We start from the raw sequence: 13,601 nt of genomic DNA, 5'->3' as shown, positions 1-13,601 counted from the left end.
TTATATTCCTCTAAGGCGAGACTATACCCGTTTTATTCTAACGTTCAGAACGTTGAGAAAGATTCAGAGTGGGGGAAAAGAGTGAGTTAAAGTGAACGAGAAAGAGAGAAAGAGAAAATAAAAATAAAAAAGAAAAGTGGTGGCGTAGCAACTGGAACCCACCCTTATTCTGTTCTCGGTTGCATGGTGGAAAAAGAAATTATGATACCGCATATACTACTTCAACGCTACATTATATATTAATTTTCGTTCCCTTCTTTCCTACTTCACCCTATCGTTTTCACTCTCTCTCTTTCTCTCTCTCTCTCTCTTTTTTCTCTCACACTCACTCACTCACTTGCTCACTCACTATTCTTTTGTCATATTTTAAAAGCAGTTTTCTACACAGCATAAAACTATTCACGGAAACTCGCGCGTAATTCGTCGCCGTTTGCTTACACGAGAGGGTCGTTCAAAAAGTCACGTTCACTCTTGCTGTGTTCCTTATCGGCTAATTTTTCTCTCTATCTTTTTCTCACTCTCACTAATTCACTCATACATTCACTAATTTACTTTCTCTCTCTCTCTCTATTTTTTGTCTCTGTATTTCTTTCTTTCTTTCATTCTATGTTTCAGTGGTACGCACGAATGTCGTTCGAATTACGCGAATATTCTTTTCATGCCACTCTGTGTTACCCTTTGAAAAAAATACAAGTAAAGCTACGTAGAAGAAAATAAAACAAAAAATAGAAGGGAGATTATTGTATTCGAAAGTAAGCGAATTTAAGAATTCATTTTAAAGAGGTACAACACAGACGAATTATTTTTTTTTAATTTGTATATATATATACTTACTTTGATATACAATAAAATATAAAATAAGTATTATGAAATAATAATTAAAAAGATTGTAAAGGGTTTTGTGTGTGTTTTAACGAGAGAAATATGAAGTTATAAATAATGAAATTAAAAAGAACCCTAATAGCACAAAATATTGAAAAATATTGAATACATATGTATTTAATATTAAAAAGAGATTTAATGTCTTTTAGAAAATAATAAGAGAAATAACTAGAAAATAATAAGAGAAATGAAATACAAAAATTGAAAGATATTAATAAGTATACACTTACCTTTTTTTAATCTAAAATATGAAAATATTAAATTGAATAATTAATTAATTTAGAAAGAAGAAAAACGTATGACTCAATATAATATTAATTCATCATTGAGTATCAATATGTTTATTCACTTTTTACGTCCGATCTATACATTTTTCCTTTATGTTCTTGTTCTTGTTGTTGTTTGCTGCTGGTTGACTGCTGCTGCTTCATTTTTTTTTAATTTTTAAATCATTTTTTCATCTTCTTCTTCATCTTCATTTTATTTCTCGTAACATATTTTATTGGTAACTACAAAGTACGACGTGCGTTCTCGAGGCCGTATAGACGGAGAAGTATAATCTAAGTATATTGCAGATACATAATTATGATAGCGCCACTTGTCTCATTCGTAAAACATGTATTTTTTTATGGTATGTATAACGAGTGTTGTACAATGATCGTCAAACTTTTTTCATATTTTATTTTTTAAGTTACATTTTTTTTCCTTTTTTTTTTGTCTTTTTTTTCTTTGAGAAGAAGGAAGGAGTGGGGAGGAACGAATAGGGGTGGGAATCACTTTACCGTATTTTTTATCCATCATTTTTTTTCAAGAATATTATATATATATTTTTTATATTTATATATATAAAATTTTAATATATATATAAAATTTTATATATATATATATATATATATTTTTGTCGATAAACATTTTTTGATGCTTTTCTTTCTTTCTACTATCCAATTACTTCTCTCTCTCTCTCTCTCTCTCTCTTACTCTTTCTATCTTTCACTTATCTCTTTTCATATTTAGCAAATTTTATCGAATATTTTTAGGCTACACGCAAAAACCTTGTACCGTGATCTTGTTACGAGATCTCGGCCCAAAAATTCTAAGGATTAGGGTTTAGAAATAAATGAAAATTGTGATATACATATAACATTTTCTCCGTTCGAATGCTCGCACGTATTCTCTCTCTTTAACTCAATCATTCTTTCTCTTTCATTCATATGCATACATACTATACATACACAAACACACAAAAACATACGGGCAAGTTTGTTGTAACACAATTATACTGTTTCGAACTTTGTAAGAGAGAACGTCGTACTACAAATGCGACAAAAAAAGTCAAATCTCAAGGTTGATCCTTTTTAATGATAAATCAATCGGCAACGAACACACACACACATACTCACACTCATAATTAATTATATTTACAATTGATCTTTTCTGTGAGTCTAGTTTTTTGTTTTCTTTTTTTTTTATATTATATCCAACATACGTATTTATTAAACTTTAATATTACGAATGTGTATGCGTACTTCGGATAACGTAAATACGCATTATCTTTATACATGTATAAAGTATAATAATAATAATAATGATGATAATAATAATAATAATAATAATAATAATAATAATAATAATAATAATAATAATAATAATAATAATAATAATAATCTTTATAACGAACCGAATCTATATATATGTATATAATTATAGTGTACTATTTTTTTCCTTGTTTTTCTCTTTCTCTCTTTCTTTCTCTTTTTTTCTTGATCGTATCTTTCGCGTATCGAAAAATGATTTGCTTTCTCAATCAAATGTGTGATCGATCATTTATTATTATTATTATATTTTTTATTTATTTTGGAAATAAAAGTTTGCATAAAGCATCACGCGCAAGATTTTGTTTATCGTCAATACATTTGTATTTTTTATTTCATTTATTCATGAATTAGTACGAAAACGAATTTGTTGGTTAGTTCGTTCATTTGTTTATTCGTTTGTTCGTTCGTTCGTTTCTCGTAGAAATGACGGCGAGTTTTGACAATTTAGATTTGACAGGAAGTTATAATATTTATCGTTTTATATTCGGGCGGATTGTCATGTGCACATCCAGACGTATTGGGGAAGGGGTGACTTCATTAATGGAAATTCATTCATCATATAATATATATATATACATATATATTAATAAAAATTAATCATAATTAGCTAGGAAAAAATCTAAGAAAATTTCTATTAATATTTTTAACAAAAAAATATTATTTATAATTGAGAAAGTTATACAATTTTGTTATTTTTTCAGTTTCTTCTCTTTTTTTTAAAGTGATAAGAAATAACATCGTATAAAAGTCTTTTTCTCGTTTGTGTAAAAATTTGTAAAATAGAAAATAATATTACAAAATAAAAAAATAAAAATCTTTAATAATAATAATAATAATATTTAATTATAATAAATATTAAATAATAATAATAATTATTATTATTATTAATATTATTGTAATTAATATATTATTTTTATTTATTTATTATTGTTTAATAATATTAATATTATTAATACTATATAGTATTTTAGTAAACTACATAGTAGTATAGTAAAATACTAGTAATATAGTAAAATACTATAATTAATTATAGTATTAATACTATATTAATTAATAGTATAATTACTATTAATAATATTAATATAATATTAATAAATAATATTAATATTAATATAATTATTATTATTATTGTCCAACAAAAAATAAGATATTATTCAAATTAATTTCTTTGTTAAAAAAAAGAATAAAAGAAATTTATAATAATCACACGTTTGTTAATCGCACGTAGATTTATCTTATCGAAATGAAAACTAGTGTATGAGAAACTGTTTCTGACATTGGCACGGATAAAACCAGCTTTTACTACACGCAAAATCTAATCCCTTTGATGTTGAATAGAGAGATCTACTCTGTACGATTTAAAATCAGCTCGCCCGTAAGCAGACCAGTCGATTTCGTTCGCGCGCATTAGGTTCAGTGTCGCGAACAAGTACGAAAAGGGTGGCCACCCCTTTCTCTTTTCTTATAATCTTTATTCACGTCAAACCACGCGTGTCACTTAAAATCTCTGTTTCCTAATCGAACGCGAGAGTAACTTATTATCTTTATTTATTTTTTTTTTAAGTGTTCTAAAACGTAAATCGAAAAATTCAATAGTAAGTTCCATTTTTATTTTAATGTAATTATTATTATTATTACTATGAACATAACAATTTTACTAAAAAATTGATGAGAAAAGAAATCTATATGTATACATATATATTATGTATATAAAAAAATACAAATTCGATGGGGGTGGTTAGGACGTGATTGTTTTTCCTATACAACCGCCATATTGTATCGAGTTCGAACTGGAAGAAAACAATTTGATCTGAGAGAACGATGATAATTCATTGATCGTTTTTGAGATGTTCTTTCTTCTTTGTTTTCTCTTTCAATTTTTATTATAATAGCCTAAGTATAAATCATTCTTCTTGGTAAAAAAAAAATGAAAAAAATGGCGGGTTCGAAATACATGCACTTCGACTACTGCAAATACGACCAAACAGTGGTCCTATCTTGTTCAGGTCACTCGGAATAACTGGTTTTATCACTGGCATCATCCGGTGATGTTTCTCGATAAGCATCACCTGTACCATTTGCATGAATACTTTGATTAGGTGGTTTTATCACGGTTGGTAGATAACCGGTACCAGCGTAAGGTGCTGCAAGAAATCTATGTCTCGTTGATGGTATTGGTGTTGTACAATAAGCACTGCGTGTCGTGTAACCTGCCGAAACTGATGCCGAAGCAGCTGCCGCTGAAGCCAAAGCACCCGCCAATGGTGAGAAAGCTGATTTTGGTTGTAGACTGTCCTCGCATACTAGCACTTCCATCGCCGATACCACGTCACCTAATGGTGGTATACAATTTTTATTTCATTGGGGTGCTTTTATTTTCTTCTTCTTTTTTTTTTCGTTTAACCCCTTAAGGAACAATTTTGACTCAACGTGATACAACGCTGCTCGATTTAACTCGAGCGTGCAACTTAAGGGGTTAATTGGATAACAAAATATTTTTGTCCATTTTTAATACGATTTTCTAATTACTCGTGTTTGAAATAGAAGTTTTATAAATATATTTATGATGGTAATATAGTTGATACAAATAAATGATTAATAATTATATTAATAATATATAAAACACTTTGAATGATAAAATTATTTACGAATAATAAAACTCACCCTTATATCGATGTAAAAGAGCTTCTACGTCGGCTCGACGTCTTCCAGGAAATACGCGAAGTAAAACGTCGACTGGTGACCTTTGTTGTTGCTGCTGTTGCTGCTGCTGTTGCTGAGGTTGTTGTTGTTGTTGCTGTTGTTGTGGCTGTGGTTGTTGCTGTTGAACTTGTATACCACATGGTTGTTGAATATTTTGCATTTGCATTTGCATTTGTATTTCTCGCGGCTCGTGTACATTAGGATGATGTTGATGTTGATAGATTGTAGGTGAACAATAAAGTGAACTAACAGCTGGTCCGTATAATGGTGCATATGTAGGAAAATGTACGGACGTTGCTGCTGCCTGAAACATAGAATAAGGATTTTCCTAACAAAATTTTATTGAAATAATTCAACAGAGATTAAAGGTATAAACAAATTAAAGTTATTTCAATTATTATTTAAAGAGAACATTGATTTTTTTTTCTTTAATTTTATTCAAATCATAAGCAAATTAATTTAGACTATAAAAAATAATTTAATTTAATTTAAACTATATGTAAAATATATATATTTGTAGTTATAAAAATATAAAACAAATAAATATAAATTAAATTAAATTATTCGAATTATAGACAAATTAATTTAAATTAAAAAAAATAATTTAATTTAATTTAAATTATATAAAAAATATATTTTTATATAGTTTTTTATAGTTATAAAAATATAAAATAAATTAAATATATATATATATATATATCACACATAAATAAAAAAAAAGATAATATAAATAATTTAATTGATAGATGATGTTAAGTGAATAAAATGTTTATAATAATTGACATAATCAAAATGAAGAAGACAAAAATTTGATTTAACTCACTGCCAAGGATGCTAATGGCGGACTTGGTCTGGGTTGGACTAGATCGACCGCTTGAGGTGTTTGCTGTGTCTGTGGTGGACTTCCGCTTTTACGCAAGCTTAGGTTCTCTGGTGCTGGTGTACTTTCTCTTTGTGGTGTAAGTGCAGGCGTTAAGGGTGGTGTATGCGTGGGACTCGATGAGCCTGGCTCCGGGCTACCTTCTTCGGAATCGTTTAGGCTGTTTGTACGCATTCTTGCTACTTCAGCGTCTTGACTGCCGACGGGACTGGAAACAACTGTAATACAAAACAAAAATGATTATTATTATTAAAAAATAATAATGAACAAATATAGAAAATATATAATATTATATAAAATAATTATTTTAATTAAATGGTCACAGGTAATAAATAGAATTATTTATATGATTATTAATCACATTATATAAGGTAGTTAAAAAATTTTATATACAGTAAAGATTTTATAAAAAAAATTAATCCTATAGTAGTAGTTTTTATATTAAAAATATATTTATTTTACGAATAATAAAAAAAATAATAAATACTTTTTTTACTTAAAGATGGTAAGATATTATAAAATTATTTTATATTATAATTATATTATAATTATATTACAATATTATAAAAAAATTAAATATTATTATAACATTATAATATTATAAAAAAATATTAATATAATATTATAATATTAATTAATATGATTAAAAATAATATTAAAATTTATAATATAAAATAATATTAAAATTAATAATATAAAATAATAATATTAAATATTATTATAATGTTATAATATTAAAAAAAATATTATATAAAAAGTTATATTACCTATAATTATTAAACTTATTATATAAGATAATAAAAAAATTATACAGTAAAGATGTTATAACAAAATTAACCCCCCTAGCAATAATTTTTATATTAAAACTACATTTACTTTACAATTAATAAAAAAAAATAATAAATAATTTTTTACTTAAAGATCGTAAGACATTAAAATTACATGTAAAAAATAAATAAATAAAAAAATAAAGAAAACAAAGGAAAATGAGGTTGGAGGGGTAGAATAAAGAAGAGGATTAATAAAACCGTATCGGTTGAATGTAACGCGAGAACTATTTCGAAGAGATGTACTGTACCATTTAATATACCATACCTGGAACAAGGATACGACTGACACGACCAATCTAAAACCCTTTTGTACCCAACGGGGTTCTTTTCTTAAGAACGAACAAGGGGGGTAGTAGAGAGTGATGTTGAAAAGACGAATGGGGAGAGGAGGTTATGGGAGTGGACGGGGTTCACCTCGGAAGGTGGGAACACCGAAGGAAGAGGAGTAGCTCAAAACGGGATTTCCTCCACTTGTTAGAGCTTTCGTGAGAGAGGATTGCTACAGTATCAAGGGATTTTGCTATTGGAGGAGGTTGGTAGACGAGATTGGCGCAAACTCGCGTAACCGCCAATCATGCGGCTTCGTCGAGGCCGCGAGAATGGCAGAGAATCATACTACTACATGTGTGCGTGTGTTCATGTGCCTGTGTATTTGTGTGTTTTACGTGAACCCCGAACGTGTACATAAGTGTGTGTGTATGTGTTTTACATGAACGGTGAACGTGTAAATGAGTGAATTTCTCTTTAAAATGGTCTTCGTGTGTGTGTTGGTCGAATTGTCTGGAAAGGGAGGGGAGAGAGACACGTTAGAGGGAAAAAAAGGAAAACCCTTACCTAGGTACCCCCGCCAAACTTTTCACACTCAAATTTTAACGCCGTTCGCGCATCTATTCGTCATGTTTGCGGAATCAAGGGGCTTGGCTCGAAGATAACGCGCCTGCGCACTCACCAATTTCTTCCTTTCTATTCTTTTTTTCTCTTTCACATTTTCTTTTTTGGTTTTCCCCCTTTTTTCTTTGTTTCAACGATGTTGAGGATTTGTTACGTTATTTTTTTATCGTATTTGATTTTTTTATAATTGTATTTAGGATAGAATTTTATTTTATTGCAATTACGTGGATTGAATTTGTGTTAAATATAATATTAATTAATTTTGTATGATAAAAAGTTAGTTAAATTTTTGTTACAGTACTGTTAAGTCCTTCTGAATAATATATTGGGTTGTTCGGAAAGTAATTTCCGAGTTTTGCTTGGAAGTTAAACCCTAGACCTTTCAAGTGGGCAGAAATTGTTGAATTTGATAAATTTATCGATCTCACGTGTTATTATTTATCGGTTTGCATCAATTAATGCCATTATTATGTAAAGAAAAAACTAAATTACTTTCTGAACAACCCAATATATAAATTGTATTACGTTATTAAACTGGGTGTTTTGAATTTATTGCGTTTTTCTAACTGTACTGACGTCATTTAAACAGTAAAAAGATTAAATATATAGCAAGAAGCACATTTAATTGCATTCCTCTTGTATGACCTAGTTTTGCTCTAAACATTTTATTACTTTAATTAAAAAAATAATAAATCCTAAGAGATTATTTCAAGCAATCGTACAAAATGTATTTATAGGTTGTGTAGAAATAATACATACGTGTTTAAAATGAATATAAATAATTGGTGAAAACAAATAAAGGTTTTATTGAGTGGATGGTTAATCGATGAAATAAAATATCGAAAAATATTTATATTAATTAATTTATTTATATTAATAAATAAATAAGAAAATGAAACCACTTACCGAGTGGATGATTGGCCCGTAACTCGCCACCTGAATCTGATTCACGATCGTCTTCGTTTCCCGTATCATCCCCAGTTAATATTGTTCCTTTAGCATGATCGGAAAGTCTCGTTCTTTTTGAACCTAAAAAACAAAACAAAAAAAAACATTCATTATTTACACGAATTTTCTTTTAATAATTTATTAATTAATTTCTTTGCTTTCTAATACAAATGACAATAAAACTGATCATAAGATATATTAAATAAAAATTGTCACACATAAAAGAGTGATAATTAAAATTAACAATAACAATTAGTATTTAAATTTAAAATTTATAAATTAATCTTTGATCATTTATTAGATAAAATATTAATATAAATAATTTGTATTATTTAATAATTATTAAAATAAATTTATGTTGAAATTTGTTTTTGTTTGAACTAACAATTAATCAATTATATTATAATTATCGGAAACACATATACCTTTCGTTAGGGTTTGAATAAAAAAAAAGTAATATATAAATAAAAATTGTTACACTTAAAAATAATAATTACAATTAACAATAAATTAGTATTTAAATTTAAAAATAATCTTTTACCAATAAAACATTATTCGATAAAACATTAATATAAAAATAACAATTAATATTATCAAATAATTTGTAAAATAAATTTGTGTTGAAATATTTTTATTAGTCAATTATTGGAAACACCTTCGTTCAGGGTTTGGATAAAAAAAATAAAATATAGAAAGATATTATTTATGATAAAGTATTACATCTAAAACAGAGTAACTTTCAGTGAAAACGCGAATACGCGGTTTCTCTATCCCTTTTCGTTGATTCCATCCTTATCTTTCTTGGTGTGCTTTCAAAGAGCCCGTTATTCTAAGCATTACCCACTCGAAGGTACATCCTAAGCAAGGGGAGGACACTTTAGTTAAGAAGCTATACCACATTCCGTTTCTATAACAACACTTGAAAGTTAGACGCAACGGCACTCGTAGGAAACTCATTGAACGATTGCTCAATACGATAATCGTATAATGCTTAATCTCAGCTACTAATATCTTACGATTAGTATAATGATTAGTAAGAAATGAATGAAATTAAATAAAATCAAGATATAATTTAACTTTTATCTATTTCAACAATTATCTAGAAATGAATTGTACACGAGTACTGTTAAATAATTAATTGTGTCAATGTTACAAATATATATATATTAATAATTACATTTATGATATTCAAGAAAATATTGTATGTGTGTGTAGAAATAGTAAAGTTGGTATTCACGTTTTGAAAAAAAAAGGAATGTTGATCTCTCCCTATATACCCCATTCATATCTATCCCTGACTATAAATTAACCCCACGCAAGTTCCACCCTTTTGTCCATTGGAAACGGAGACAAAAGACCAAATGCTTAGCAGCTTTGTTACTCTCTCTACCATTCAAAACCTTTCGTTATCATTATATTTATGATAAGAAATGTAAAAAGTTAATTGTTATAAATTACGATTAACATTGTGAAATAATTTTCAATGATCAGTTTAAATAATACAAACATATTGGTATCTAAATACAACGTTAACTATTTTTCACTTAGAATTGTGTGTGTTTTTTTTTTTAGTTTATTTTTGTAATTAAGAAACATTCAAACTTTCATTTAAAATCAATCAAATTATATGATTATATCATACGTATATATATATATATATAATATATTGTAAATATGTATATAATTATTTAAAATAAATACAAAAAAAAGTTAACTAATTACAGGTTTAATTTAATATACACATAGTATAAAATACCAAATTATTTGATTGTATTACACATATATATATATATATTGTAAATATGTATATAATTATTTAAAATAAATGTTAAAAACAAGTTGACTGATAACAGGTTCAATTTCACATGCACACAAACAGACATATATATAGTAAATATAAAATATAATAATAAAGAAAATATTATGCTATCGTTCATAGGTAAAACATTTGAAAAGTAAGTACACAGTGGTTGAAGCAACGAAAAGAAGAAAGGTTAGAGGGTAAGTTTAGAGAGAAAGAGAAAAGAGAGTAGTAAAAGAGAGAAAAAAAAGCTGGCGGCTTAGACTCTAGCTACATTTCATTCCAACCCTCAGGAACGCACTTATCGTACTAATAAACGAACGGTTAAACTTTTTAACGAGCGGTCAGCCGAGTTACGTTTCCACCACCTAACACAGAGAAAAGCCGAGTCTTTCAAGCATTACCCATTTATATAAACTCGATGGCCGTGCACGTGCACAAGTGGCCAGAACAAGTTCGATATTATAGCGTTATTCGCAATGGTTATATCCTTTTCTCTCTCTCACTCACTCTCTTTCTCTATGGTTTTCTCATTTACATTGTCGATGAGTTCATGAGGCGCCACGATTTTGCCAGTCTATACAGCAATTATTTCTAATAAACCAACCCCTTGATAATCCTTGACGTGGTGGTTGTGTTGTTGTTATGGTTGCTATACAACTAAGCTTTAGATTTATTAATACACGGATAATGGGCGATTTACAAATTGATGCCAGTTATCATGGTCACGGTAATGATTAGAGAACAACCCCCATATCGATATAAGTAAGCAATTTTAATATTTTTCTTACTCCCACTCATCCCATTCGAGGAAACATGTGTTACTTTTTTTCATTTAATATTATGTTTGATGTGCAGGCATAAATATGGAATTGGTAATAGAATTATTATTTTTGAATATTATATGAATATTATTTTTGAATATTATATAAATATTATTTTATAACATATCAATAATTATTATTATTTTAAATCAGTGATTCTTTTTAAACTTTTAGAATTTAAATTAAAGAAAAATATTATTCCCGCGACATTATTTGTCATACAATTAATAATAGTATAATATATATTTACTATTAATAATGAACATGAGATTTATCAATCGATTTATGACACTTCGATAAATTCGCATTAACTTGGGCACCGAAGTTTGTCGGGATTAACCATTAAATTCCAAAGTTAAGAGAAAATTCTCCACCATCCAGAGTGTATTTTCTCTTTCATTTCTCTATCTACGTGAAAATGATTTCCAACGTTTCCTATCGTGTGCCATAGCATTCAGATAATGATATTACTCTACGTCAAAGGAAAGGAATGTAATATCGAGGCGTAAATGTAGCTTCTGTATTTGAGACACAGATACATATATACACACATACATATATATACAACACCCACAGATATATAAGAAAGAGAACACATATATAAGAAAGAGAAGAGAATCATTTTGAAGCAGTGTACTGTGTATCCGTCTATTTTGTGCTCGCGTAAGCGTCAAATTTCAACACAGACAAATGCATACTTGTCGTGCCTGCAGAATTATATGCATTTAGAATTCTTATTAAAATGTCGTCCTCGTGTATTAAACCGACACACTACTATATATCGAGGGTAACATAGAAGAAACACAACCCCTCCGCCCCATTTACTATCCTCACTTTCACATATATACACTCTACTTACGTATGTGTATATGTATATGTTGGTGAATTAGGGTCTTGAACTCCCCAATTCAATACAAGAATTACTATACTGATTTGAAGTATCCTATAGGCATCTCTAATACAGAGATAATGAAGTATATGCTAATCGATTAATCAAAGGGTAATTAGTGGTAAATATTTCTATTAATGTTGGAATAATATTTGTTTTAGAAATTTTTAAAGATTGGTAATTTATATATAGAATTTGTTATTTTAATAATTAAAATAGGATAATTAAATATTTGTTATATTGAAAAAGTAAGTGTGTTATTTAAAATTAATATTTTTAACGTAGTAAATTTTATAAAAAACTATTATTAGTAACATATTATTTATATAATATATAAATATATTATTAATATATTTATTTTATTAAATAATTTAATAAAATATTTAATAATAAATATTAAAAATAAAAAAATTAATATATTAATATTTTATATATTATATTAATTATTATAATTATTATATAATTATTATAATTTTAAATATTTATATTTAAATTTAAATATAAATAATTATTATATTTTTAATATTATATAATTTTTTATTATATTAATATATAAATTATAGTAATATTGTAATATTAATTTTACTAAATATAATTAAAATACTATTAAAAATAACCTACAATTTAATATTAAAAAATAAATATTAAATTTAATAATAATTATCGAGTATAAATATAAATAGAAAAAATAAAACTGATTCAAGTAACTTAAAACATTTCTATTTATACTTCATTGAAATGAATAAGATCAATGAACTTTCAAATAGTTCGATATAAAGGTATATATATATATATACGACGTACAGAATGAAGATTGAATGACTCGCCTCCCCTATTTTTTTTCTTTTTGGTCGAGTTAGAGTCTCTTGAGAATTTTCGAAAGAGAAAAGATCATCGGTAGGAGGTAGCAAAGCTTTCTTCTCACGCGAAAAGGTTAAATGCTTTGGGTATTAGGAAATCGAAACGACTGATATGCCTGGTTCATGTTTTTTTTTTCTTTTTAATTCTTTTCGAATCTTTTTCTCTAGTCTTTTTTTTATACCAATGTATACGTGTGTATATATATTTTTATATATATTTATATATATGTGTATATGTATGTGTTTTAGAGTATGTATATATAAAAGGATCATCCTCCTCATCGCCCTCTCAAACGTCTAGCCGTACCTGAAGAAAAAGCGAACCATTATACCATCGCAGGCAGGCAGGGCTTGCCCTTCGGTGAGGGCCAACGCAACGTATCATAAAAGGAAGCACATTATAGTAGTGAACACGAGTGTTTTTCGTCTTTCACTTTTAGAAACGGTACTCCTCTTGTATTTCGAGAAGGGTTCCCCGTTCGTGCAATTTTATTCTGA

General features: G+C 27.5%; 1 protein-coding gene across 2 annotated transcripts in view; it reads right to left on the bottom strand.

Moving 5' to 3' along the window:
* Window positions 1-3,619: 3,619 nt before the first annotated feature.
* The window catches only part of dmrt99B (doublesex-Mab related 99B), a 45,941-nt gene continuing 35,959 nt past the window's right edge, over window positions 3,620-13,601 (bottom strand). Inside the window, exons 3-6 of one of the 2 annotated variants that reach the window (XM_015329150.2) lie at window positions 8,688-8,810; window positions 6,004-6,278; window positions 5,142-5,484; window positions 3,620-4,810 (exon numbers count right to left, since the gene is read on the bottom strand). In XM_015329150.2, coding sequence (XP_015184636.1) covers window positions 4,485-4,810; window positions 5,142-5,484; window positions 6,004-6,278; window positions 8,688-8,810 — 1,067 coding nt within the window. In that variant the 3' untranslated portion in view covers window positions 3,620-4,484. Of the gene's footprint in view, window positions 4,811-5,141; window positions 5,509-6,003; window positions 6,279-8,687; window positions 8,811-13,601 lie in introns of both variants that reach the window. The other variant, XM_015329149.2, reaches the window with a different exon arrangement.

The sequence above is a fragment of the Polistes dominula genome, unplaced genomic scaffold (genome assembly GCF_049000335.1).
Source record: "Polistes dominula isolate Pdom_NZ unplaced genomic scaffold, Pdom_raw_medaka contig_12, whole genome shotgun sequence".
In the NCBI taxonomy this organism is placed as follows: domain Eukaryota; kingdom Metazoa; phylum Arthropoda; class Insecta; order Hymenoptera; family Vespidae; genus Polistes; species Polistes dominula.
This window is presented reverse-complemented; position numbering and strand designations above follow the sequence as displayed.